This window comes from Indicator indicator, unplaced genomic scaffold (assembly GCF_027791375.1).
Source record: "Indicator indicator isolate 239-I01 unplaced genomic scaffold, UM_Iind_1.1 iindUn_scaffold_112, whole genome shotgun sequence".
Classification (NCBI taxonomy): domain Eukaryota; kingdom Metazoa; phylum Chordata; class Aves; order Piciformes; family Indicatoridae; genus Indicator; species Indicator indicator.
Window position 1 is genome coordinate 51133 of NW_026539223.1, and position 27756 is coordinate 78888.

Genomic DNA, 27756 nt, shown 5'->3' on the forward strand with positions numbered 1-27756 from the left:
GCTTGCTAAAGGAGGGGAAATAAGAGCCATGGAATATCCAATTCCATTCTTTTTGGCTTTGGAATACTGGGAAATAAAACCAACTGCTGGGGTTTCTGGCTGGAGTAACTGACTGTCAGGGAATTAATTTTCTTCTAGGGAGTTAATTTTCTTCTAGGGAATAAATTTTTCCTGCCTTACACTAAAAAAACCCAGTTTTGGGGTTTTTTTTTCCTTTCCACTGAAGGATTCTCCTCTTTTCCCACTGCAGTATGGCAGACACAGACCTATTCATGGAATGTGAGGAGGAAGAGCTGGAACCATGGCAGAAGATCAGTGATGTGATTGAGGATTCTGTGGTGGAGGATTACAACTCGGTGGATAAAACTGCTCCAGGTAATTCCCTTAGAGGGGGTGTGGGTTGGCTTTGTGGTTTTCTGACCTGCTGGGGTTGCAAAATGAGCACAGCCCTGGGTGTGAGGAGAAGGCTGTGTGCTCTGGTCACCAGCATGAGGCCTTTCTTCTTGATTGATGGGTCCAACTCTTCATGCTTTGTGCTGGGAGGGGAAAAAAACTCATGGACACCAGCACCCCAAAGAGCATCCATCAACAAAGCTGGCCTCACACTGAGGAAGAGGATGGAGGGGCTGAGGTGTGATGAAGGTTAGCAGCTCACCTTGGATGTATTACTAGTGGAAGTTCATAGAAGCATAGAATGGTGGGGTTGGAAGGGAAGCCCATTTATGCTGCACACAGAGACCCTTGTGAGGCCAAGGTCCCTTCCTGCACCTTCTTGAAGTCCTCCTTAAGTTTAGGTGTGCTGCCAACCAGCTCTGCAGGTGGATCGTGAAATCCTATAATGGCTTGGGTTGTAAGGGACCTTCAAGATCACCCAGTTCCAACCCTTCTGCCATGGGCAGGGACACATCCCACTAGCCCAGGTTGCTCAAGGCCTCATCCCTTCCTGTCCCAGCAACTTGAGACATTTGAAAACTAAGCCTACAGGGAACAAAGTTCTGGATCCAGCAGAATGACGGGGGGAAAAAAATGAGGAACCAGGAAGTGTTTAGCATTGGAAATGGAAACATTGGTGGCTTTGCACAGCTCTGAAGCACTTTGAGGTTTCTGGTGGAGTCAATTCTCCTCTTGGTGGCATTGCTGCAGTGGAGGATTTGCTTGGGACCAACCCAACATCCTTCAGCCCACAGCGTGGCCCTGAGTGCTCGTCAGGTCCCTGCCAGCTCTTGTGACATGACTTTGACTTGAAGGGGAATCCTTTTTGGCTTGATGCCAGCAAGGATTTGGAATGGCAAAGTGCCACCAGGACATCTGTCACCTCCTGTAGTCCCTGCTGGCCCAGTAAGGGAGGGTCACGTCCCAGTTGAAGCTGCGGAGTGCTGAGGAAATGAGGTGTGGCTGGAGGCAGCCCAGCTCGCAGCAGGCTGGGGCTGGCAGCTTGCTTTTTGGTTTACATTAATTAAAAAAACCCTTAATGAGCCAGAGCTGAAAGAGGCCCAGCAGAGCCCCCCACACACCTTTCTCCTGGGGGAAGCTTTTGGTGGCTCTGTGGTTTGGGTTCTTTTCCCCTCTCTAGAATGTTTTGAATTCTTTTCCCATTTATTAGTTGGGGTTGGAAGGGACCTCCAGAGATTATCCAGTCCAACCTCCATGCCAGAGCAGGGGCACCCATGGCAGGTCACACAGGGACACATCCAGATGGGTTTTGAAAGTCTCCAGAGAAGACTCCACAACCTCTCTGGGCAGCCTGCCCCAGGCCTCCAGCACCCTCACAGTGAGAAAATTTCTCCTCATGTTTCTGTGGAACCTCCTGGATTTCAGTTTGTACCCATTACCCCTTGGCCTGGCAGTGGGCACCGCTGAACACAGCCTGGTCCCTGGAAGCCAGAAGGTTCCACCTCAACTTGAGGGAGAAATTTGTTTGGTGTGAGGGTGCTGGAGGCCTGGAGCAGGCTGCCCAGAGAGGTTGTGGAGTCTCCTTCTCTGGAGACCTTCAAAACCCATCTGGATGTGTTTCTGTATGACCTTCCCTGGATGACCCTGCTCTGGCACGGTGTTGGTTTGATGATTTCTGGAAGTCTCATCCATTTCTTACCATTCTATGATGCTCCAGAAATAGCACATCCAAGGTGGGCTGCCAAGCTTCACACCTCAGCCCTTCCATCCTGTGCCTCAGTTTGAGGCCAGCTCTGCTGACTGATGCTCTTTGGGAGCTGGTGTCTTTTCCAGCAGTTGTGTGGCTTGGATCTGAATCTTCCAACTGCTTCTGCCTGGTGTCATCCTCTGTAGTAGGTTGAAAATTTCCCCCCAACATCAAATTTGCCAGACCAGCTCAGCTGGAAGCAAATGAAAGCTGTATTTACAAGCAAAACTACAATCTACAATGGAAAGCAATAAATATGTACAAAATATACAGGATTTACAATATTTACAGGTATTTACAATTAATAAACACCACAAGAACCCCCCTGGCCAAAGACCAGCGGAAGCTAATAGCTTCTCCCTCCCTGTCCCCCTTACCTCCCTGTACAAAGGGGACAAGAGAAAGAAGCAGAGATATATTGTGTTAGACTTAGCCAAAGCAATGCAGCCAAGGTCAAGCAGAAACCAGTTAGTATCTCCCAGCCTGAGGAAAGTAAGAAGAGAGATAGATTGTTTTGGTACAACTAGCTTAAGTCCCTTATTTTTCCAATGGGATTGTTTAGAACTGTCATTATTTTCCTTTTTGCAAGCCAATAGTGATTTATTTATATTTTACCTCTTTTCTGTTCAAGATCTGTGAAAAAATTGAAAGGCATAGCCTAAAACTACCACATCCTCAGGAGAGCACTTGGATGTTGTCCCCTAAGGAGTGCCAGGCAGGCAGCAGCCAACCTGGCAGCAGCTTCCATGAGAAGTTTTACTGGCAGTGGGTCAGAAGGGTTTGGCACCCAGCAGCTATGTTCCTGGATGTTCTCAGTTCCAGACGAAACGTCTGCTGCTGGGTACAACAACCAACCCCTCCAGCACCAGCAGCTTCATGTTGGAACATTTAGTAACCCTGAAATCACCTGGATGTTCTCTCAGTCTCCTGCTGTTGTTTTGGGCTGCATTCAGAAGAGTGTGGCCAGCAGGGCAAGGGAGGTTCTGCTGCCCCTCTGCTCTGCCCTGGGGAGGCCACCTCTGGAGTGCTGGGGCCAATGCTGGGCTCCACAGTTGCAGAGAGACTGGGAGCTACTGGAGAGAGTCCAGGGGAGGCTGGGAAGATGCTGGGGGGCCTGGAGCAGCTCTATGAGGAGCAAAGGCTGAGAGGCCAGAGGCTGAGAGCCCGGAGAAGAGCAGCCGCGGAGGGGACCTGCTGAACGCTCAGCAAGAGCTCAAGGGGCTGTGGGGGGCAAGAGCCTGGGGCTGGCATCTGCTCAGTGGTGGCAAGGGGCACAAAGTGGAGCCCAGGAAGTTGGAGCTGAGCAGGAGGAGAAATCTGTTTGGTGTGAGGGTGCTGGAGGCCCAGAGCAGGCTGCCCAGAGAGGTTGTGGAGTCTCCTTGTGTGGAGAGCTTCCAGCCTGCCCTGGACATTGTGCTGCTGGGCAAGCTGCTGTGGGTGCCCTGCTGGAGCAGGGGGTTGCAGGAGATGATCTCCAGAAGTCCCATCCCACCCCACCATTCTGGGATTGGGGGTTTCTGTGTCACACCTTCCTCTGCCAGCATGGAGGCCCTCAAGACACTGCAGTGCAGGAGCAGTGCACAAAGACGGACAGGTATGAGGGTGGAGGGAAGCAGCCTGGGGTTGGAGTTGCGATTCCTGGGGCCTGTGGCTTTTGTCCTGGTGTGAGGATTAGGGAGGGCTCTGTGAGGCTGCTGGGGGCCTCTGTGGAGTTGGGGGGTCGAGAGGGTCCATGGGGTATGGGAGAGTCCGTTGGGTTGTTGGAGAGTTTGTGGAGTTGAGGTGGGTGGGGGCTGTGGGAAGCCTCTGTAGGGGTAGAAGGAGGAGCTGTGGGGGTTGGGCTGGGGAGGCTGTGGGGAGGGCATCTGTGGGGTCTTGCAGGCCTGGTCTTTGGGGCAGCGGGGGGCACCGCTAAGGTTGGGGTGGGGGGGTTTGGGCTTGGGATCCCTTGGGGCTGAGGGTTGTAATCTGGATCCTTTGGGACTCACGGAGGAAACCTGTGGCTGGGATCAGAATCCCCTGGGGCTGAGGGGGATCTTGGGGCCGGGATTGGGATTCTGTGGGGCTGGCTGGTAGTCTGTGGGTCTCTGGGGCTCGGTAGTGTTTGGGGGTCGGTGGGGCCCAGCTGCCTCTGCCTCCTGCGGCGCTGCTGAGGCTTCTGTGGCTGCAGGCCGTGCTGGGCGCCTCCAGCCAGGCCTTGGGCAGCAGACAGCAGGGCCCAGCCAGGCCCCCGGCACTGCATGAAGGGCAGCAAGTAGGCCCCAGGGAGGCTCAAAGAGACTTTGATGGCTCTTCCTGCTGGCCCAGCACAGCCAGCCTGATCTCCCCAGACCCCCTGTCCCTCCTGGGCAGCCCAGGCTGGCCCCTGCCGCAGGCGGGAGGAGCGGAGGCACAGCCCAGAATGCCTCCTGAAGTTCAGAATGTTCCCCTAAGACACCAAAGTAAAAACCCAGGACCCTAAAATGGCCCCCAAGGAACCAAGACACCAGCCTGGGACCCCGAGATGCCTGCCTGGGACCCTAAGTTGCTTCCCTGGCACCCCAGGGCTATCCCAGGGGAACAAAAAACGGCTTCCAAGACCCAGGTGGCAGGAAAGGACCTCCCCACACCCAACGGACCCAGGACTGGGGGGGTCTGGAGGGAGTCTGAGCAGCAGGGCCTATGGCAGCACTATTGTGAACCCTGCCTGGCTAGGGGTAAAGAAAACAGGTGGGAAAGCAACATTTTAGGATTCTCCTGTTCTTCCCTCTCAACTCCATCTGGGGACTCCTTTGGGGACATTGTTGGTTCCTTTGGGGTGGTTCTGTGGTGCCGGGGGGTGCAGCTGGGGGTTCCAGGGGGGCGTTTTGAGGTCTCAGGCTGCTGTTGTGGTTTTCCTGGGGCCATTTTGGGCTGGGCCTTGGCTCCTCCTGCTTGTTGCAGGGTCCGGTGTGGGCTGCCTGGGGGCACTCAGGGAGTTAGGGGAGGGTGTTTGGGGGGTTCAGGGCTTTAGCCTCACACCCACTGCCAGTGCCTGTGGCTGGCTGTGCTGGGCCAGCAGCCAGAGGTGCTCCTGACTCAGCCCTTGGCCTGGCACCACAGAGCCTGCCCCTTGTGCTGGGACTTCTGCAGAGCTGGGCAGAGAGGTTAAGGAGGTGTCAGAATCACTCCCAACCCACAGTCTGACCCCCAACACCACCCCTCCCATACTTTGTTTGCTGGCTGCCAGCTTCTGCTTCAGCTTCTCCCCCTTGGCCTTGAGCCTTTTGTTGTCCTGGCTGGAGGGGGAGGATCCACCCCCGGCCCCTCCTGCAGCTGCTGCTGGTGGGGGCACATCAGGGCCTGTGGTGCCTGGGTGGCCCCTGCCCTACCCAGTGTGCCCAGGTTAGCCAGACCCCACCGAATCCCCAAATACTCCAGACTTGCAGAACCTCCCAGCCCCAGTGGATTCCAATCCCAGCCACAGGTTTCCCCCCCATGAGCCCCAAAGGATCCTGATTGCAACCTTCAACCCTAAGGGATCCCAATCCCACAGCCCCCAGCAGAACCCCACAGACTCCCAACTCCACAACCCACCGCCAACCCAACAAACGTCTCCAGCAACCTGCAGCTCCCCCCATAACCCAGCCCCCATCCCATAACCTTACAGGGTGCTCCTGTACCCCACAGACACCCCCAGCATTATCCCAGGGGCTCCCAAATGAAGGCCCAGGGCCTTCCGGCTAGATCCCCACAGAGCTTCTTCCGGACTCATTGATTCCCAACCCCATAGACCCTCCCCTAACCCCAGGGACCCTCCAAGTCCCCCAGTCCACAGACAGTCCCAGCAGCCCCACAGACCCCTCCCCAACCCCCATTCCAGGACAAAACCCTCAGCCCCAGGGGATCCTGATCACAACCCCAGGATCTTCCCTCAGCCCCAGGGCTCCCTGCACCCCACGTGGCCACCCAGGCACAGGGGCTGCAGAGCAGGGGCTGGGAGCACAGGAAGAGAGCTCCTTAAAATCTGGAAAGCTGAAAAACTCCTTTGGAAGGCGATTTTGGTGGTTTTAGGAAGTTCTAAGCCCTTTGAAACATTTCAGTCAGTTTTGGATGGGGGTTCAGTGTTTTCCCAGAGCCACAGAAGCTCAGGAGCTGCATTAAGGAGATGTTGATGAGTTTGGGGGTAGTTTTAAACCTAAGTTCCTCATCATTCTGTTCTCATCTTCCTCCTTTTCATCCTCTTCCTCATTCTAATCTTCCTCAATGTCATTATCATCATCCTGCTCCTTGTTAGCCTTGTCTTCCTTGTCCTACGCCTTGTCTTCCTCTGCTTCATCATCCTCCTCCTCTTCCTCTCCTTCAAGGCTGCACTTCAGTTCCTCCAACTTGTTCTCCTCTGGGCTCTTAGCCTGGGGCTTCTGTTGGGGCTCTAGCTCAGCCCTGGGACCTTGGTGGAGCCCTGGGGACTCTCTACGGGCACAGAGTGAGTGCAGGTGGACCAATGGATGGACAGATGGAGAGTCAAGGAAGCAGGAGGTAGGAGGAGTTAGTTCAGCAGCTGTATGGCTCTGGCTGTCTCCTGCCTACCATGGTGGTGGCAGCAGCTGACCCTGAAAGCTCAAACACCCAAATCCTGTCCGGGTCAGGACAGTCCCCTGACACCTCCCTGACATCCAACACAACCCAAGCAGGCACTCAGAGGTCCTATTCATACACCCCACCCATACCCCAGGGCAGGAGTCACCTGAGGTCTCGATCCATAAGGTTGGCATCCCTGGAGGTGCTTAAGCAAAGCGTGGATGGGGCACTTGATGCCATGGTTTGGCTGATTAGTTAGGGTTGGGTGATTGGTTGGACTTGATGATCATGGAGGTCTCTTCCAACCTGGTTGATTCTGTGATCAGTTCTGTGATTCTGAACGTGGTGTGGAGGAATGGGCCAGGGGAGGAAGCAGTTGAAGCCCAGCTGGAGTTAACCCCCCACCAGCCCCTCCCAGTGCTGCTTGGAGATACCTAGGTGGTGTTGATCCCAGCCCATGTTTTGCTGCTGCTGAGCAGAGCTCCCCAGTACCAAGGCTTCCAACACCCCCCTCAGCAGCAGCTGTGAATGGGAAGACCCTGGGATAGGACCAAGCCTGGAGAGCTGACCCCAGCTGTCCAGAGGGAGAATTCCAAACCACCTAAGAGACATGGCAGGGGGCATTTGTTATTGGGACCTTGTTTTCTGGACCAACCACTGCCTGCACTGAAGCTCTGCTTCCTAAGAATCATCATCAGAGAAGCATGGAATGGGTTGGGTTGGAAGGGAGGCTTTCAAGATCATCCAATTCCACCACCCTGCCATGGACAGGGACAGCTCCCACTAGTCCAGGTTGCCTAAGGCCTCATCCAGCCTGGCCTTGGACTCCTCCTGTGTATGAAACTCTCTTGAGCTTCACGCCTTAGGGGGTTTTTCCTCCCCACTGTCCTCCAGCCATTGTCAACTCCCCACATCACAAGCAGCTGTGGTGGGCACTGGGGACATGAAGTCACCAGAGGAAGAAGTCCTTTTTTGGACCCCTTCATGGGCTCAGGGCGTTGCCAGGTGCTAGGCAGTAACCTCAGGTCCCAGACCACCCCTCTCTTGGGTGTGTCTTTCCACCACTCAGAGCGGAAGAGTCAGGAGTGTGCAGATGTTGCCTGGACTCCTGACAAGGGGTTTTTGGTCTCCTGCCTTCTTCCCTGGCCATCTGAGGGGGAGGCGACAACATGTGGCTGTTGATGTTGTCATGGAGTGAGGGCAAACTGCAGCAGCCAACCTTGATGGATCCTTCTTAGTGTAGTCTTCCACATGTCAGGACTTTGGTGTGGTCTGGGTGTTCTCAGTCTCTTCTTTTGCCTTTCTTCTGTTGAAGTTTGTCTGGCACCTTGTGAAGGTCCCCATGGTCCTCTTTCTATCCCACGATGCTGAAAGGTACTTTGAGATTACCTCCAGATCCTTCTCATCTCCTACTTCTGGTCAGTCAAAGCCCTCAACAGACTCTGATGTCCCTGATGCTCTGTGCTTGTGGGTGCTGTTGGGCTGCTGTCAGTGTTGCTCTGCTTCTGGTAACCTCCTTGTGCCAGGAGTGGTGGTGGTGGTCCAGCTTCTGGTCACCTTCTTGTGTCAGGGATGGTGGGGGTCAGTGTAAGTTCTTCCAGCAGGTGAATGGACTGGGTTGGAAGGGAACTCCCAAGCTCATCCAGTCCAACCCCCTCTGCAGTCAGCCGGGTCATCCTCAACCAGATCAGGTTGCCCAGAGCCCTGTTGAGGCTCACCTTGAATGCTTGGCTTTGTTCAGAGAGCCCAAGGAGACCTCTGTGAGGTGGATCAAGGCTGAGGGATTTGAGTGCTTGGTTCCTAGGCAGTTAGGAAAATCCTGGCCAGGATGTGCAGAAGGCCTGGGAGTCTCCACAAGTTCACTCTCGAGAAGTCCTTCATCTCCTGATGCCTGCATCTGACAGCTGAGGGTGGTGTGAGGAGCAGCAGCTCTTTCCACCCCACCAGTGTGACTCTTGGCTGTGTTTCTCTTTCCCTTCCAGCTGGCAACCCGCTGGTTCAGCAGAGTGGGCAGCCTCTGATCCTGACCCAGAACCCCAGCTCGGGGCTGGGCACCATGGTGACCCAGCCAGTGCTGCGCCCCGTGCAGATCATGCAGAACGCCAACCACGTCACCAGCTCACCAGTGGCCAGCCAGCCCATCTTCATCACCACCCAGGTGAGCCCAGGGCAGCCCTCAGATGGTGCTCCAGTTCCCCTCCTCTGCTTTAGGGGATCCTATAGTGGAGTGGATTCAGTCGTGAAGGTTGGAAAAGATCTCTGAGATCACCAAGTCTACAGTGAGGGTGGGGAGACCCTGGAACAGGTTGCCCAGGGAGACTGTGGCTGCCCCCTCCCTGGAGGTGTTCAGGGCCAGGCTAGATGAGGCCTTGAGCAAATTGGGCTGGTGGGAGGTGTCCCTGCCCGTGGCAAGGGGTTGGAACTGGATGAGCTTTAAGGTGGCTTCCAACCAAACCCATTCTATGAATCATCACTCTGAGGGTGGTGAGGTACTGGAATGGGGTGCCTAGAGAAGTTCTAGACACCTCGTCCAGGCTGGATGAGGCCTTGAGCAACTTGGGCTGGTGGGAGGTGTCCCTGCCCATGGCAGGGAGTTGGAACTGGATGAGCTTTGAGATCCCTTCCAGCCCAACCAATTCCATGAATCCATGAATAAATCCAACCTTCTTCCCAACACCTCCATTACCACCAGACCATGTCCCAAAGCTCCTCATCACCTCCTGTTTTGAACACCTCCAGGGCTGGTAGACTTGTGCTGGAGCCAGTTTTGGTTGGAATTTGGATGTGTGTGGCTTCAGCAGGAGTTTGTTTGGCAGCAGAGGCTGTTCCCAGTCCCTGACAGTGGAATTTTCCTTGGTAAAGTTGACCACAGTCCACACCCCAGCAGCTCCTGTGCAGCCAGCACAGGTCTTGTGAGACTTCATGCTGGCTGTCACTGGAGGCTTCACCAGTGGAAGCTTTGCTCCCTGCTTAGCTGGATCCAACTCCCTGTGGGAATTCCACCTGCTGGATGATCCACTGCTTTGCTCTGCCTTCCTGGGGTGGATTTTTTTAATGCCTTCTGGCTTTGAGCATTTGCTGAGCCCTGGGAGAAGATTTCTGTGTGGCCAGAAGGAGCAGGGCAGGGATTGTGCCCCTGGGCTGGGCACTGGGGAGGCCACAGCTGCAATCCTGGGGTTAGGTTTGGGCTTCTCACTGCCAGAAGGACATTGAGGGTTGGAGCAGGGCAAGAGAAGGGCAACGAAGCTGGGGAAGGGTCTGGAGAACAGGGCTGGGGAGGAGCAGCTGAGGGAGCTGGGGGTGTTTGGTCTGGAGAAGAGGAGGCTGTGGGGAGACCTCATTGCTCTCTACAGCATCCTGAGAGGAGGATGGAGGCAGGTGGGGGTTGGGTTCTTCTGCCAAGGAACAAGGGACAGGTCAAGAGGAGATGACCTCATGCTGCCCCAGGGGAGGTTCACATTGGCCATGAGGAATAATTTGTGTCCTGCAAGAGTGGTCAGGGCTTGGCACAGGCTGCCCAAGGAGGTGGTGGAGTTCCCATCCCTGGGGATGTTAAGAAACCTGTGACCATGGCACCTGGGGCCATGGTTTGGTGGCCACTGTGGTGTTGGGTTGATGTTAGACTGGATGCTCTTAGAGGTCTTTTCCAATCTCAGTGATCCTCTGGCAGTGTGGGGTGTCCATGGGGGTGTTGCTCAACCTGTCACCAATGATAGGACTTTGCCTGCAGGGCTTCCCTGTGAGGAACGTGCGGCCGGTGCAGAACACCATGAACCAAGTTGGGATTGTCCTCAATGTGCAGCAGGGGCAAACTGTCAGACCCATTACCCTCGTCCCAGGTAAGGCCTGAAACAGGGCAAAGGTGCTCCTGTGTCCCTGTGTAGAGCACAGCAGCTCTGCAGGGGGAGTTAGTGCTGTAGGAGGTGACTTCTGTCCATGGTTGTGACTGTAGTTCCACCACTTGGCAGCAGTCACTGAGCTCTGCATCCATGATCAGTCTTAGTCTTTCTGGGACATGAAATGAAGGTGATGGAACCTTCCCCCAACACAAGAAGGGCATGGAGATGTTGGTGAGGGTCCAGAGGAGGTCACCAAGATGATCAGAGTCTGGAGAACCTTCCCTATGGGGAGAGGGTAGGAGATTTGGGGCTCTTGAGGCTGAAGAAGAAAAGGTTCCAGGGAGACCTTAGAGCAGCCTTCCCTGAAGGGGCTTCAGGAGATGTCTAGTGGGAGGTGTCCCTGCCCGTGGCAGGGTGGTTGGAACAGGATGATCATTGAGGTCCCTTCCAACCCAACCCATTCTATGAATCTATGAATCATCCAGTTTCAACCCCTCTGCCATTGGCTGCATTGGTGAAGGAGCTGTGGAAGCTCCTCAGGAGTCATCTTGGTGTGTGCCATAGACCTCTGGAAGGTGTAAGGCTCATCTTTAAAGTTCATCAACTGTTTGTGAATGGCTTTGAGGTGGAAGAGGGGAGTTTGAGACTGGAGATGAGGAAGAAATTCTTTAGAGTGAGGGTGAGAAGACTCTGGAACAGGTTGCCTAGGGAGGTTCTGGCTGCCCCTGCTGTGAACACCTGTGGAGGTGTTCAAGGCCAGGCTGGATGAGGCCTTGAGCAACCTGGGCTGGTGGGAGGTGTCCCTGTCGATGGCTGGGGGTTGGAACTGGGTGGTCTTCAAAGTCCCTTCCAACCCAACCCATTCTCTGAAGCTGCTGGCAGTTTGGCAGGCTGCTCTTGGTTCTTCCTGTTTTATAAGATTTCAGTCTCCTCACCTCCGTGTCCCTTTGTGTTTTTGAAGCCCCAGGTACCCAGTTTGTCAAACCGGCCGTCGGCGTCCCTCAGGTCTTCTCTCAGATGGCCCAGGTGAGACCAGGTAGCACCATGCCTGTCCGCCCTGCCACCAATACTTTCACCACGGTCATTCCGGCCACGCTCACCATCAGGAGTACTGTGCCACAGTCCCAGGCTCCACAGCAGAGTAAGTCCACTCCCAGCACCTCCACAACTCCTACTGCAACGCAGCCACCAACGCTGGGACACTTAACTGGGCAGCAGCCAGGGCAGTCCACTCAAGCTACTAACCCCAAATTAGGTAAGACCTGAGACCTGCCATGGAGAAGTGAAGGGGATTCAGGGTGTCAGTGGTTGGATCTGAGCTGCTGACAGGCAGAGAGGTTGAGTCACAGCTCCTGAGAGCTTGGGTTTTGCTTCTTCTCACTGACTTGCTTTTCATCTCTCTTCCCAACCTGGAAAAATCAGGATGATCCTGGTACCCCCTCCAGGGTGATCCTGGCATCCTCTCTGGTTGGCTTTGGGAAGCAGTTCAAATGTGGAGCTCTGCCATCAATTAGATCAATGAGAAGCCTTCCCCACCTCCAAACTAGCAAAGATGACTTTTTCTTAACTCTTTGTGTTCTGTTCTCTTTGCAAGGTGAGCAGCTGGGGAAGCCAACCAGAAACTCACCCTGGTGCTTGTCTTTGGTTGGGTTGAGTGGTGGCTGAATTCAGGAGGGAAAAATTTTCCCTCCTGAACACAAAAAAGGGGAAACAAACCCCCCAGGTTTCGTCACACACAGCAAGAGCCAGGTTATTTCTATCCTGAAGTGGTCATGAGCATAGAGGAGAAACACAAATACTTGTGACCGTCAGTGTCCTGCTGAGCTCACCCTGGGGCTCAGCTCCTACTTTGGAAGGTTTGGGGAATTCATTTTCCAAGTCTGGCCAGTCCTTGTGTTACTGGGTGGGATAGAATCACACAATGGTGGGTTGGAAGGGACCTCCAGACGTCATCTGGTCCAATCCCCCTGCCAGAGCAGGGTCACCCAGGGTAGGTCACACAGGAACACATCCAGGTGTGGTTTTGAAACTCTCCAGAGAAAGAGACTCCACAACCTCTCTGGGCAGCCTGCTCCAGGTCTCCAGCACCCTCACACCAAAGAAGTTTTTCCTCATGTTGAGGTAGAAGCTCCTGTGTTCCAGTTTGTGTCCATTGCCCCTTGTCCTTTCACTGAACAGAGCCTGGCTCCATCCTCCTGACAGCCACCCTCAGATCTTTTTAAAGGTTCCCTCTCAACCTTCTCTTCTCCAGGCCAAACAGCCTCAGGTCTCTCAGCCTTTTGTCATCAGAGAGATGCTCAACCAATGGCTGAGCCACCTTTGGTAAAGCCTCAAGGTCAGAAGAGCAGGAGATGAGGCCCAGCTGGCTGGGGGTAGACTTCAGGCAGCAGATCAGATCTTGAGTGGCTCCTTGTTGTGTCAACCCTGTCCTTGGCAGTGGGGACTGGAAAGAGGCCTGGAGGGACTGGAAAGAGCAGCAGGGAGGTCTAAGCTGGTGAATGCCCTCAACACCTTTCCTTCGTTAGGACAGAGCCCTGGTCCGCTGGTGGTCTCCAACAACAGCCCTGTGCATGGTGCCCAGAGGTCCAGTGTCTCCGAATCATCGTCACTGAAAGGTGAGGACAGCAGAGCCCCTCCTGCATTGGTGCTGAGGAGGATCCAAGTTGAGTTTCTGGAGTAAAACATTCCAACCTGGAACTGCTGGGATCATGGAATGGGTTGGGTTGGAAGGGACCTCAAAGTTCATCCAGCTCCAACCCCCTGCCATGGGCAGGGACACCTCCCAGCCCAGGTTGCTCAAAGCCTCATCCAGCCTGGCCTTGAACACCTCCAGGGAGGGGGCAGCCACAACTTCCCTGGGCAACCTGTGCCAGGCTCTCTCCACCATCATTCTAAAGAATTTCTTTCTCATCTCCAGTCTCAATCTCACCTCTTCCAGGTCAAAGCCATTGTCCCTCATCCTGCCACTCCCAGCCGTTGTCCAAAGTCCCTCCCCAGCTCTCCTGGAGCCCCTTTGGGCACTGGAAGAAAATGGAATCCTTTTGGTTGGAGAAGCCCTTGAGGATCATCCAGTCCAATCATTTTCTCTCTCTACCAAGCCTGGCAGTAACTCTTTTGCTTTTCTTATTTCCTTCTCTTACTTCCATCTCTTATTTCCTTTTCTTTCTCTTATTTCCTTCTCTATTTCTTATTTTCCTTTCTTATTTCCTTTTCCATTTCTTATTTCCATCTCTTATTTCCTTTCCCAATTCTTACTTCCTTTTCCATCTCTTATTTCCTTTTCTATCTTTGCTTCCCTTCCATTCCTTGCTTCCTTTCTTTTTCTTATTAATTATGAGACACTCCCATTCTTCTTCTAGCTTCTGAAGTGTTTATTTGGACACACAGCCTGGCAGCCCTTGGCATCCTTCTGCCTTTCCCAGTCTAGTTAGCAGCTAAATTCCCTGCATTTGCTGAATCTAAAGCATTTCAGGGTATCCAGAGGACTGCTGGCTTGCAGCTGAGGTGGAAGCTTCTCCTGTTGCTCTTCTCTCCTTTGCAGTCAGCTCCTCTCCTATCCCCACCTTCGACCTGCAGGATGGTGGCAGGAAGGTCTGCCCCAGGTGTGACGCTCAGTTCCGAGTCACTGAAGCTTTAAGAGGACACATGTGTGTAAGTAACCTACTGGAGTGTGTAAGGAACCCTCTAGGTGTATATGTAACGTGCTAGGGTGTGGAGGTAACCTTCTGAGATTCACAGATGGCATTACGTTACAAGGGACCCTCCAAGCTCATCCTGTCCAAACCCCCTGCAGGCAGCAGGGACACCTCCAGCTAGAGCAGGCTGCTCAGGGACACTGCAAGTCTGACCTCGGATGTGTCTCCAGGGGTGAGGTCTCCACCATAGCCCTGGGCAACCTGTTCCAGTGTCTCCCCACCCTCATGGTGCAGAACTTCTCCTGATGTCCAACCTAAATCTGCCCTGCTCCAGTTCCAAACCACTGCCCCTCATCCATCACCCCAAGCCCTTCTGAACAGCCCCTCCCCAGCTCTCCTGGAGCTCCTTCAGCTACTGGAGGGCTGCTCTAAGGTCTGCCTGGAGCCTTCTCTTCTGCAGCCTGAACAGCCCCAACTCTCCCAGCCTGTCCCCACAGCAGAGGTTCTCCAGCCCTCTGCTCATCTTGGTGGCCTCCTCTGGACCCTGTCCACCAGGTCCATTTCTCTCTTGAGTTGGTGGCCCCAAAGCAGGACACAGCACTGCAGGTGACGTCTCAGCAGAGCAGGTGATCAGAAGACAATGTCTCCTGATTGTGGAGTGCAGAGAAGAGTGAAAGGGAAGACCATGACTAGGAAAGGCCTTTGGAGACCCTTCCACAGCAAGGAAGGTGGCAGGGCGTCAGCTTTACAACCTGTTGGTGCCAGGGGATAAATTAATTTCCCAGTCTTAGATAGCAGGAAACAATCAAACCAGAGGGACACTGACTGGGTTCTTCCTTCCTCAAGATCTCCTAGAGTCCCTCAGCGTTCATGGTGGTGGCTCTTAGTGTGTTGAAGAGCAGAAGCTCCTGGCTGCTCTCTGATGTGTGGGGTGAGTCCTGTTTTGCTTCCCTTGCAGTACTGCTGCCCTGAAATGGTGAAATTCCTCAGGAAAAGAAAATCTCCCGAATCTGAACCAAATCTTCAAGCTGCAAAGCCTCCATCTCCAGAAAAAAATCCATCTGTGGCTTCTCCACCTTCCTCCACCCCTATACCTGCCCTGTCCCCACCTGCTAAAGGTCCAGAGCCAAGTGAGAACGTGGTTGACTCTACCCAAAGCAAGCTCATCATGTTGGTGGATGACTTCTACTACGGCAGAGATGGTGGCAAAGTCAACCAGCTCCTCAGCTTCCCCAAGGTCCCGACATCATTCAGGTGTCCACACTGCACCAAGAGGCTAAAGAACAACATCAGGTAAGGGAATGGATGCTCTGAGTCATGGGAGTGGTCAACAAGGGCTGGAAGTGCCAGAATGAGGGGCAGTGGCTTTGAGCTGGAAGAGGGGAGATTGAGACTGGAGATGAGGAAGAAATTCTTGAGAGTGAGGGTGGTGAGACTCTGGAGTGTGGAAGAAGGACACAGAGCTAGTGAAGTGAGGCCAGAGGAGGCCACAAAGATGATCCAAGGGCTGGAGCACCTCTGCTATGAGGACAGGTTGAAAGATCTGGGGAAGCCTGGAGAAGAGAAGGCTCCAGGGGGACCTAAGAGCTACCTGACAGTACCTGAAGGGAACCTACAGGAAGGCTGCAGAGGCACTTTTCATCAGGGTGTCTGGAGACAGGACAAGGGGGAATGGTTTAGAGCTGAGGGAGATCAGGGTTAGACTGGAGCTGAGGAAGAAGTTCTTCAGTAACAAGCTGGGGAGACACTGGAACAGGTCGCCCAGGGAGGCTGTTGCTGCCTCCTCCCTGGAGGTCTTCCATGCCAGGTTGGATGAGGCCTTGAGCAACCTGGGCTGGTGGGAAGTGTCCCTGCCCATGGCAGGGAGGTTGGAGGAGATGATCTCTGAGGTGCTTACAACCTGAGCCATGCTGTGAGTCAATGAAATGTTGTCATCTGCAGAAGGAAAAGTGAGCTGTAGCCAGCATCCTAGGCCCTGAAGCTTTCCCATGGTGTAGCTGAAGACCTGAAGTGAAGCAGAAAAGGAGGACATTTGCCCCTTGGCAGGCAGTTGAGGAGTGTGGTGTTGATGGACTGATTGAATGTCCCTTGGCCTTGAGCAACCTGGGCTGGTGGGAAGTGTTCCTGGCCATGACAGGGGGGTTGGAGCTGAATGGTCTTGAAGGTCCCTTTTCAACCCAACCCATCTATGACAATGTTTGGATTTCTTCTCGCACCCTTTCTCCTCACACCCCTAAGATTCATGAACCACATGAAGCACCATGTTGAGCTGGATCAGCAGAATGGAGAGGTGGATGTCCACACCATCTGTCAGCACTGCTACAGACAGTTCTCCACTCCCTTCCAGCTCCAGTGCCACTTGGAGAATGTCCACAGTCCCTATGAGTCCACCAGTAAGTTGAGTTTGCTGCTCCAGGGGTTTGTCTTGGGTTGTACTAGATCTTAGAAGGAGCTCTTCAGAATAAGCGTAGGGAGACACTGGAACAGGTTGCCCAGGGAGGTTGTGGCTGCCCCCTCCCTGGAGGTGTTCCAGGCCAGGTTGGATGAAGCCTTGAGCAACCTGGGCTGGTGGAAGATGTCCCTGTCCATGACAGGGGGTTGGAACTGATCTTGAAGGTCCCTTGTAACCCAACCCATTCTGTGAAGAACATCCTGGTAGAGTTTCTCAGCAGTCTGTTGACATCTGATGGAGGCCCAGTTGAAGTTTCCTCCCTGGGACATCTTGTAGCCACTCAGAAGGTATTTTGTTTTCTGCCCAGTTCAGAGCAGGCTATTTTGGGGAGGTTTGTGTGGTTTCATTGGTTTTGAGGGACAGTTGGAGAGGGCACAGGAAAGGGCTGGGAAGGTGCTGAGGGGCCTGGAGCAACTCTGAGATGAGGACAAGCTGAGGGACGTGGGGCTTTGGATCCTGCAGAAGAGCAGCCTGAGGGGGATCTGATCAATACTGCAGGGGTGGGGGGACAGGAGGATGGCACCAGTGGTGCCCAGTGCCAGGACAAGGGGTCGTGGGCACAGACTGGACCATCAGAAGCTCCATCTGAACATGAGGAAGAACTTCTGGAACTGAAGGGTGGTGGAGGCCTGGAGCAGGCTGCCCAGAGAGGTGGTGGAGTCTCCATCTCCGGAATCATTCCAAACACACCTGGATGTGTTCCTGTGTGACCCTGCCTTGGCCAGGGGCTTGGACTGGATGACCTCAGAAAGTCCCTTCCAACCCCTCCTATTCTGTAACAGATGCTAACACAGGAAGTTGTCTTGGTGGGGTTTGGTCCCCCAGCTGTCACCTGCTGTCCTTTTCACCTGCAGCAAAGTGCAAGATCTGTGAGTGGGCCTTCGAGAGCGAGCCCATGTTCCTCCAGCACATGAAGGACACCCACAAGCCTGGGGAGATGCCCTACGTGTGTCAGGTACCTAAAACAATCGTCAAGTTCAGGAGAAGAAGAGGAACTCTGGAAATTCCCACCAAAGCTGCTGACTTGTAGTGATCCAAACCACACCTGGCCCAGGCACTGGGGCTGTGGATCCCATGCCAGTTCTGTTCCAGGTGTAGACTTGAAGAAGTCCAGCAGCTCTTGGATGTTTGCTATGGCTTCTCAGCACTCTGAAGCTGGCTTGTAGCCCATAGCCCAGCTTTTATTGCCCTCACATGGCCTGTGGGCAGCTGGGAAAGGGTCTGGAGAACAGGGCTGGGGAGGAGCAGCTGAAGGAACAGGGGGTGTTCAGCCTGGAGAAGAGGAGGCTGAGGGAGACCTCATTGCTCTCTACAGCTCCCTGAGAGGAGGCTAGAGCCAGGTGGGGGTTGGGCTCTTCTGCCAAGGAACAAGGGGCAGGACAAGAAGAGACGACCTCAAGTTGCCCCAGGGGAGGTTCAGGTTGGCCATGAGGAACAATTTGTGTCCTGCAGGAGTGGTCAGGGCCTGACACAGGCTTCCCAGGGAGGTTGAGGAGTTCCCATCCCTGGAGGTGTTCCAGAAACCTGTGGCCATGGCACCTGGAGCCATGGTTTGGTGTTGGGTTGATGGTTGGACTGTATGACCTTGGAGGTCTTCTCCCATCCAACCGATTCCATGATTCTGAGGTTCCTCAACTACACTGAGAAGTATTTGGGACATCTGGGTGTTGCTGTTGAGATCTCAGGATTGCAGTGGGGGTTGTGAGGTGGCCTCCAGTGTCATTTCCCTGCCTATTGTTGTTTGCTGTAGGTCTGCCAGTACCGCTCCTCGCTCTACTCAGAAGTGGACAACCACTTCCGGATGATCCATGAGGACACTCGGCACCTACTCTGCCCCTACTGCCTCAAGGTCTTCAAGAACGGCAACGCCTTCCAGCAGCACTTCATGAGGCACCAGGTACTGGGGGTTGGAACTGGATGAACTTTGAGGTCCCTTCCAACCCAAACCTTTTTAGGATTCTTGAGGAAGGACTCAAGGATGCTAAAGGGAAGTGGAGCTGCCCTTTGGTTTTAAAGAGGGCAGAAGTGAGGTTTTTACTTTTATTTGAGGGTTTTTTACCCAAAAGCCCTTGCTGCGTTTTGACATCTGTTCCTCTCCCATTACATCTGCCCTTGCTTTAGAAGAAAAGTGTCTACCACTGCAACAAGTGCAGGCTCCAGTTCCTCTTTGCCAAGGACAAAATCGAGCACAAGCTGCAGCACCACAAAACTTTCCGCAAGCCCAAACAGCTGGAAGGATTGAAACCTGGAACCAAGGTGAGGAACCCAAGGGACACACCAGTCCCACTAGCCCCATCTCCTGAGGGGATGGTGTGTGCCTATCAAGTGATGTTTGAGGATGAGGGGCAATGGTTTGAAGCTGAAGCAGGGTGGATACCAGGAGAAGTTCTGCACGGTAAGGGTAGGGAGACACTGGGAGAGGTTGCCCAGGGATGTGGTTGAGGCCGCATCCCTGGGGACATTCAAGGTCAGACTTGACCTCAAAGCTGTCCTGGGCAGCTTGATCTAGTTGAAGATGTCCTTGCTGAGTGCAGGGGGCATTGGACAAGATGCCCTTGGAGGGTCTCTTCCAACCTGATGCAATCTGTGAAACTGCAGATCCTGACTTTCCACCCCACAACAGCACCTGGCTGCATCTCACCTGCCTCAGACAAATCCCCACTGCCTTGCAGCATCTGCTTTGTGCCCACAAATGGGCCCTGGAAGTTTGGTTGGCAGCTCCCCAAGCGTGGTTACAGGCTCATTCCAAGGAAGCACATTCAAGGCCCGACTGGTTGGTCCTGGCCATGGAGCTGCTTGACCTTCTTCTCATGGGAGAGTTCTTAAAATCCTAATATTAGCCTTAAAAAGAAACACCAAAAACAAAAGGGGTTGGCCTAGATGACCTTGAAAGGTCCCTTCTGACCCAAACCATGCTGTGATTCATCTGCATCACTGGAACCAGGCTGGGTTCTGTCCATGGGGTGCTTGGTTATCTCCTCATAGAGGTGACAGGAGGAGGTGTAGGGGCCAGGCTCTTCTCAGTGGTCCCTAGTGACAGGACAAGGGGTGATGGGCATCAGTTTGAATGTTGGAAGTTCCATCTAAACAGGAGGAGGAACTTCAGGACTTTGAGAGTGCTAGAGCCCTGGAACAGGCTGCCCAGAGAGGTTGTGGAGTCTTCATCTCTGGAGGCTTCCAAGGCCCACCTGGACATGTTCCTGTGTGACCTGCTTTGGATGATCCTGCTTTGGCAGAGGGGATGGACTTGATCTTCAGAGGTCCCAGACAGGCACCTTTGGGGCTCACCTCAGGTGTCCTCTATGTTGCTGCTGCCCTGGGTGGGACAAGTTGCATCCTGTTGGTTCTCTGCTCAGAGTTTGAGAGGAACCCAAGTGTGGCTGGATCCCTTCTGCCCTCTGTGTGTCTGTTCCCTGCAGGTTACAATCAGGGCATCCAGAGGACAACCCAGGACAGTGCCAATATCTTCAAATGACATGCCACAGGGTGCTGGGCATGACTCCAACCTGCTAGCATCTTCTGCTGACCCTCAGCCCATCTTCATGTACCCTCCTCTGCAGAGGAGCATCCAGAAGAGAGCTGTCAAGAAAATGTCAGAACCTTTGGCTGAATCTCACGTTTTGTGGGGGGTGGCACAGGGCTGGGGAACCCATCCTGGGCACTGGGCACCTCTTGTCCTACCAGATGCCACGTAAACTTTATGCCAGGAGAGCCTTGCTCCCATAAATTCCAGATTAAGGCGTGCTAGGAAAGCTCTGTGAAATACAGACTGAGACAGGAGCTTTGCTAGCATCAGAAGAGCTTCAGCAGCCCAAGGGCTTTCTGCCCACCCCTTGTCCACTTCCTTAGCCCTAAACTTGAGGGTTTTGTGTTTTATTTGATTGATTCTTCCACTTTTCAACTGCATCCTCCTGAGTGCACAGCTGGGGAGTGCTGAGCCTGGCATGGAGACACCAAAGAGAGCCAAGGTGCAAGATAAGAGGCAGCCTCACGCTGCCCCAGGGCAGGTTCAGGTTGCCTGTGAGGAACAGTTTGTGTCCTGCAAGAGTGGTCAGGGACTGGCACAGGCTGCCTAAGAAGGTGGTGGAGTTCCTAACCTTGGGGATGTTCCAGAAACCTATGGCCATGGTAGTGGTGGACTGGATGACCTTGAAGGTCTTCTCCAGCCAAACCAATTCTGTAAGACTGGTTTGACCACAGCAGTGTGGCCTGGAGCAGCAATGGTGTGGGCAGCAGGAGCATGGCAGGGATTGTCCCCCTGGGTTGGGCACTGGGGAGGCTACAGCTGGAATCCTGGGGTTAGGGTTGGGCTCCTCACTGCCAGAAGGACATTGAGGGCTGGAGCAGGGCCAAAGAAGGGCAACAAAGCTGGGGAAGGGTCTGGAGAGCAGGGCTGGGGAGGAGCAGCTGAGGGAGCTGGGGATGGTGAGGCTGGAGAAGAAAAGGCTGAGGGGAGACCTCATTGCTCTCTACAGCTCCCTGAGAGGAGGCTGGAGGCAGGTGGGGGTTGGGCTCTTCTCCATAGTCTACGGTGATTAAAGGAGAGGAAATGACCTGAAACTGCTCCAGGGAAGGTTCAGGTTGGCCATGAGGAACAATTTGTGTCCTGCAAGAGTGGTCAGACACTGGACCAGGCTGCTCAGGGAGGTGGTGGCGATGTTGAAGAGTCCTGCAGACGTGGTGCTGAGGGCCGTGGGTTAGTCAAGGCCTTGGCAGTGTTGGGTTGCTGATAGGAACTGATGACCTTCAAAACTTTTCCATCCTGGTCAAGCTCTTTGATTTTCAGACTTTCCATCCCATTCCATCCTCCTCTGTCCTGCTGTTTGCTCCTCAGCCCCTAACCAGAGCCTGTCCCCTGCCTGCAGGAGCGCCTTGGGCAGACAGACCTGCCTGGAGTGCAGCTTTGAGATCCCAGACTTCCCAAACCACTTCCCCACCTACGTGCACTGCTCGCTGTGTCGCTACAGCACCTGCTGCTCCCGGGCCTACGCCAACCACATGATCAAGTAGGTGTCCTCTCTGTGCTCACACCGCCATCAGTGGGCTTTCAGTGATCTAAAAAAGGGGTGCCAGGGAGTCCCAGGTCACCCCAGTGGGTCTTTGAGGTGCTGGATGTCTTCTTCAGCTGTGGAGTGCTGGCGGAGAATCATGGGACAGCAGGGTGACCTTATGGTCAAGAGGAACAATGTTGTCCCAAGGGGCATCAAGAAAATTGTGGCCAGCAGAGCAAGGGAGATTCTTCTTCCTCTCTACTCTGCCCTGGTGACACCACAGCTGGAGTCCTGGGCTCAGTGTTGCGCTCCTCAGTTCCAGAGGGATGGGGAACTGCTGGAAAGAGTCCAGTGGAGGCTACAAGGGTGATGAAGGGACTGGAACATGTCTGGAGAGGAGAAGGCTGAGAGGGGGCCTGATCAATGTCTAAATATCTGAGGAATGGGGAGCAAGAGGAAGGGGCCAGGCTCTGTTCAGTGATGCCCAGTGATAGAACAAGGAACAGGTACAAGCTGAAGCCCAGGAGGTTCCACCTCAACTTGAGGAGAAACTTGTTTGGTGTGAGGGTGCTGGAGGCCTGGAGCAGGCTGCCCAGAGAGGATGTAGAGTCTCCTCCTCTGGAGACCTTCAAAATCCATTTGGATATGTTTCTGTATGACCTGCCCTGCAGGAGCAGGGAGTTGGACTAGATGATCTCCAGAGGTCCTTTTCAACCCCAATCATTCTATGATTCTGTGACCATGGTGACATCATTGTCGGTGTCCTCCAGAGCTGTACGAAAGGGGTGTCAGGGAATCCCAGATCACTGAAGGGGTCTGCAAGATGTTGGATGTCTTCTTCATCACCAAAGGCTGCAAAAGGACCTTAGAGCTGCCTTCCAATAGCTGAAGGGATCCTATGTGAAGGCTGCAGAGGGACTTTACATCAGGGTGCCTAGAGACAGGACAAGGGGTAATGGTATGAAACTGAGGGAAAGCAGGGTTAGACTGGAGCTGAGGAAGGAGTTCTTCAGTACCAGGGTAGGGAGACTCTGGAACAGGTTGCCCAGGGATGCTGTGGCTGCCTCCTCCCTGGAAGTGTTCAAGGCCAGGCTGGATTAGGCCTTGATCAACCTGAGCTAGTTGAGAGGTGTCCCTGCCCATGACAGGGAGATGGTGCGATGATATCCAGAGGTCCCTTCCAACCTGAGCCATTGTATGATCACCACAGACATGGAGGTGGCCTTCAAAAGGAGATGAGGAAACAAAGCAGGATTCCTTCCAGTGCCACCTGCCCTGCCAGCTGCTGCAGCCAGCTCTGATTTTTTTCACTGCTCCAATCATTTCTTCCAAAAATCTTAAGCTTTAATAAGTTAAAAATCATTAAAAGGAAGGAAAAAAAATAAAAATGATGCTTGTGGTTTGTGGAGCTCCATGGAGAGCCACAACCCAGGGTGGCAGAAGAGTCACAGGATTTGGGGGGTTGTTTAGAGACAGATTTCATCCCCTGGCAGAGAAAATACCGAGTTGGGGTCTGTCTAGATTCATGGGCTGAGTTTTTTTGAGTTGTATTCCTCTTGAAATGGGCAAATTAGTGATTTTTTTTTTTAACCTTCTTTCTTTGTCTTGCAGCAACCACGTTCCTCGGAAGAGTCCCAAGTACTTGGCTCTGTTTAAAAACTACACTGCCTGGTAATGGAAAACTTCTCAGCTCGTTGCAGTCCCCAGAGAACCCAAAGAGCAGCTACCATGGTCTTCCAGCTCTGCTCCTTTAGGAGCTGCTGAGGATCTCTGTTGATTTGGAACCTTTGATCACTTGTTGTGATAGGAGCTCTGCTTTGAGACTGAGGGAGATAAGATTCTTCAGGCTGGAGAAGAGAAGGCTCCAGGGAGACCTTAGAGCAGCCTGATGGGGCTCCAGGAGACCTGGGGAGGGACTTGCAATAAGGACTTGGAGTGATGGGACAAGGGTGATGGCTTTGAGCTGGGAGAGGAGAGATTGAGACTGGAGATGAGGAAGAAATTCTTGAGAGTGAGAGTGGGGAGACACGGAAACAGATTCCCCAGGGAGGCATCTCAAGGCCTCAGGAAGGTTGTTCAGGACCTCCCTGGAGGTATGTTCATGGCCAAGCTGGATGAGGCCTTGAGCAACCTGTCCTGGTGGGAGGTGTCACTGTCCATGGCAGGAGGTTTGGAACTGAATGATCTTCAAGGTCCCTTCCAACCCAACCCATTCCAGGATTCTATGATTTGGAAAATGGGAAATGGGTTGAATTAAAGGCAATGTGTTGAGCTTCCCTTTGCCTCCCAGTGGGACAGAACCTTTGGAGGTGGGGATACTGTCCACAAGCACTGGAGGAGTCATTTGTTTCCTTCTGTGGATCTTCTCATACCTGCCACTGCTCCTCAGCTCACTTCTTCTCTTCTCCACCTTGCAGTGGTGTGAAGCTGTCCTGTTCCTCTTGTCTCTTTGTCACATCTGAGGGTGACTCCATGGCTGAACATTTGGTCTTCAACCCATCCCACGAGTTCAGCAACATCATTTTCCGAGGTGAGAGCTGGAGGTGGAGCAGCAGAGCTGCACAGATCTCCTATAGGAGATCACAGATCTAGGCTGCAGGGCTTTGTTCAGCTTGCGACTGAGACCTGAGTTGTAGCCTCAGGGACCTTCTGAAAGGCGTTGACCAAGTCTCCATTGTTATGGAGGTTGAGCAGCTAAGCTCTGAGCTCAGCTGTGTGGCTGGAAACCCTCAGGAGATCTCCCCAGGGAGAGACAAAGCGGAAGGCTTCAGCCAGTTCCTCTGTTCCCAGGAGACATCTTTGTGCCTTGGTGACACCGGGAGGCCTCCAGTGGCTGCTGCAGCTCCTGGGCTTTGAATAGAGCTTGAAAGGAGCTGAATTAGCATAGCAGGGAGAGCCTGGGGACAGCAGGGATCTGGGCAGGATGAGCTTGTGGACAGCAGGTTCACCAAGGGCCAGCAAGGTGCCCTAGAAGGCCCCAGGGGTCTGCTGGGGGTATTCAGAAGAGTGTGGCCAGCAGGGCAAGGGAGGTTCTGCTGCCCCTCTGCTCTGCTCTGGGGAGGCCACCTCTGGAGTGCTGGGGCCAATGCTGGGCTCCACCGTTGCAGAGAGACTGGGAGCTACTGGAGAGAGTCCAGGGGAGGCTAAGAAGATGCTGAAGGACCTGGAGCAGCTCTATGAGGAGCAAAGGCTGAGAGCCTGGAGAAGAGCAGCCCCGGAGGGGACCTGCTCGATGCTCAAGAAGAGCTCAAGGGGCTGTGGGGGGCAAGAGCCTGGGGCTGGCATCTGCTTCGTGGTGCCCAGGGCCAGGGCAAGGGGTGCAGAGTGGAGCCCAGGAGGTTCCATCTGAACAGAGGGAGAAAGTTGTTTGGTGTGAGGGTGCTGGAGGCCTGGAGCAGGCTGCCCAGAGAGGTTGTGGAGTCTCCTTGTGTGGAGAGCTTCCAACCTGCCCTGGACATTGTGCTGCTGGGCAAGCTGCTGTGGGTGCCCTGCTGGAGCAGGGGAGATATCTCCAGAGGTCTCTTCTCATCTCTCCATGCTGGGATTCTTTGAGCTCTCCTCCCCGAAGTCCTTGTGCTCTTCCAAGTGGAGCTCTGCCATGGTCTCTAAGGATGGCTGATGAGCCTGGCTCTGCCCTGTGGAGGAGTCTTCACCTGGCAGTGGTGGTGCTTGGGGCTGGGAGGAGGTCAGGACTGGAGTGGGTTAATGGAATGGGTTGGATTGGAAGAGACCTTGAAGATCATCCAGTTCCAACCCTTTGCCATGGACAGGGACACCTCCCACCAGCCCAGATTGCTCAAGGCCTCATCCAACCTGGTCTCTGCTGCTCCTGCAGCATGTGGAGATGCTGTGGGGTGGCAGAAGGCCACTTCTGCTCCTCTCCATGATGAGGAGCTGTGTTTGTTTGCCCTCGGTCTTTGCTTGCTGACTCTCAGATGTGTTTTGTTTTCCTCACCAGGGCCTTCTTGGATGTCACATTCCAGGTAAACCTTCCCTAAACTCCTACCTGCCATCATCTGTCCCTTTTGGGGGGGCTGAACTTGTCTTGGTCTCCTTTACCCTCCCTCAGCAGCTTGGTGTCTGGGGTTGAAGCATTGCTGTCTTCTTTCCCCTCAAGGCACCTTCAGCCCCAGGACAAAAGCTTGAGGACCCCCTGTCCCACCTACTCCCCAAGTAAAGCTGCTACTGTGAAATGCAAGCCTGTGCCACCCGCACAAGAGGAGCTGGAGCCCCAGCTGGCACCAGAAGCCTACAGCAGACCCCTGGTCTGCCAGGAGGAAGAAGAAGAAGAGGAGGAGGAAGAAGAGGAAGAAGAAGAGTGCTTGAACATTGAGGCTCAAGAGGAGGAGCAGCCCAGCAAGGAGCTGCCAGAGGCTGGCAGCAGGAAGGAGCAGCTGTCAGTGAAGAAGCTGCGAGTTGTCCTCTTTGCCCTCTGCTGCAGCACAGAGCAGGCTGCAGAGCACTTCAGGAACCCTCAGAGGAGGATCAAGCGTTGGCTGCGACGCTTCCAGGCCTTCCAAGAGGACAACTTGGCGTCCCTGTCAGAGGGCAAGTACCTGAGCTTGGAGGCTGAGGAGAAGCTGGCAGAGTGGGTCCTGACTCAGAGGGAGCAGCAGCTGCCAGTCAATGAGGAGACTCTCTTCCAGAAGGCCACCAAGCTGGGGAGATCCCTGGAAGGTGGCTTCAAGATCTCCTACGAGTGGGCAGTGAGGTTCATGCTGCGCCACAACCTGAGCACACACACGCGGCGAGCAGTGGCTCACCCCCTGCCCAAGGAGATGGAGGACAGTGCCAGCTGCTTCCTGGAGTTCGTCCAGCGCCAGATCCACACCCAGGACCTCCCCCTGGCCATGATTGCTGCCATGGATGAGGTCTCCTTCTTCCTGGACATGGAGGTGCTGAGCAGCGATGACCGCAAGGAGAATGCCCTGCAGATGGTGGGCACTGGGGAGCCCTGGTGTGAAGTGCTCCTCACCATCCTGGCTGATGGCAGCGTCCTGCCAGCTCTGGTGGTCTACAGGGGGCAGCTCCAGCAGCCCTCCAACGTGCCTGAGTCCATCATCCTGGAAGCCAAGGAGAATGGCTACGGTGACGACGAAGTGATGGAGATGTGGGCATCAAGAGTGTGGAGGAAGCACACCCGGTGCCACAACAGCAAGGCCATGCTGGTGCTGGACTGCCACCGGTCCCACCTCTCCGAGGAGGTCCTGGCCCTGCTGAGCTCCTCCAGCACCCTGCCAGCCGTGGTGCCCGCTGGCTGCAGCTCCAAGATCCAGCCCCTGGATGTTTGCATTAAAAGGACTGTGAAGAACTTCCTGCATAAAAAGTGGAAGGAGCAAGCCAAGGAGATGATGGTGGACTCCACCTACGACTCGGACATCCTCCTCCAGCTGGTTTTGTGCTGGTTGGCAGAGGTTCTGGAGATCATCAGTGACTCTCCTGAACTGGTCCAACAGTCCTTCTTGGTAGCCAGTGTGCTGCCCGGCCCGGATGGCACTGCCAACTCCCCCACCCGCAATGCTGACATGCAGGAGGAGCTCATCTCTTCCTTGGAGGAACAGCTCAAACTCAACAAGGAACCACCACAAGAGCTTGAAGGCCAGGAGAGGAGGACCCAAGCTGAAGAACCTACAAACCCTGAGATCCTCCAACAGCTCTTCGAGGGGGAGAGTGAGACCGAATCCTTCTACGGCTTTGAAGATGCCGACTTGGATCTGATGGAAATGTGACCAAACCCAAGATCCAACACAAAAACAAAAGGTTCATTTTTTTTTAACCAACCCATCCTGGGCCTCCTCCCCATCCCCCTCCCCCTGCCAAACCCATCCTGAGCTCCCTGTGGATTTTTGTGGGTTTTAGGCAAAACCTGTAGACAAAAAAAAAAATCACTGAAAAACCAATCAACCCTCCCCCCTTCCTCCTTGTTTTTTGTGCTTTTCATTTTGAGTTTAAAAGGAGAAAAAAAAAGACAAAAGCTCCTCCCTGTGGTTGGTATTTTTCTGAAGCTATTTCGTGGGTGAAATCTTTTTGAGTTTTGGGTTTGGTTTTTTTTTTGTTTTTTCTTTACCTCACTTGTATCATAGAAATGGGGGGGGAGGAACTTGGGAGGGGGTCCTGTTTTTATTGTGTGGAACTGTCGAGAATTCTCCATTTGTCCAGG

General features: G+C 54.0%; 1 protein-coding gene across 1 annotated transcript; it reads left to right on the forward strand.

Moving 5' to 3' along the window:
* Positions 1-251: 251 nt before the first annotated feature.
* On the forward strand, positions 252-27564 carry POGZ (pogo transposable element derived with ZNF domain). The gene is given in 18 exon segments (XM_054398789.1): positions 252-375; positions 8662-8837; positions 10410-10518; positions 11480-11773; positions 12956-13004; positions 13006-13133; positions 14060-14169; positions 15112-15446; positions 16392-16546; positions 17460-17560; positions 18356-18502; positions 18727-18861; positions 20025-20197; positions 21471-21611; positions 23208-23267; positions 24014-24126; positions 25555-25579; positions 25714-27564. Coding segments are annotated over 18 exon segments (3987 nt in total). The 3' UTR covers positions 27326-27564.
* The last annotated feature ends 192 nt before the right edge of the window (positions 27565-27756 follow it).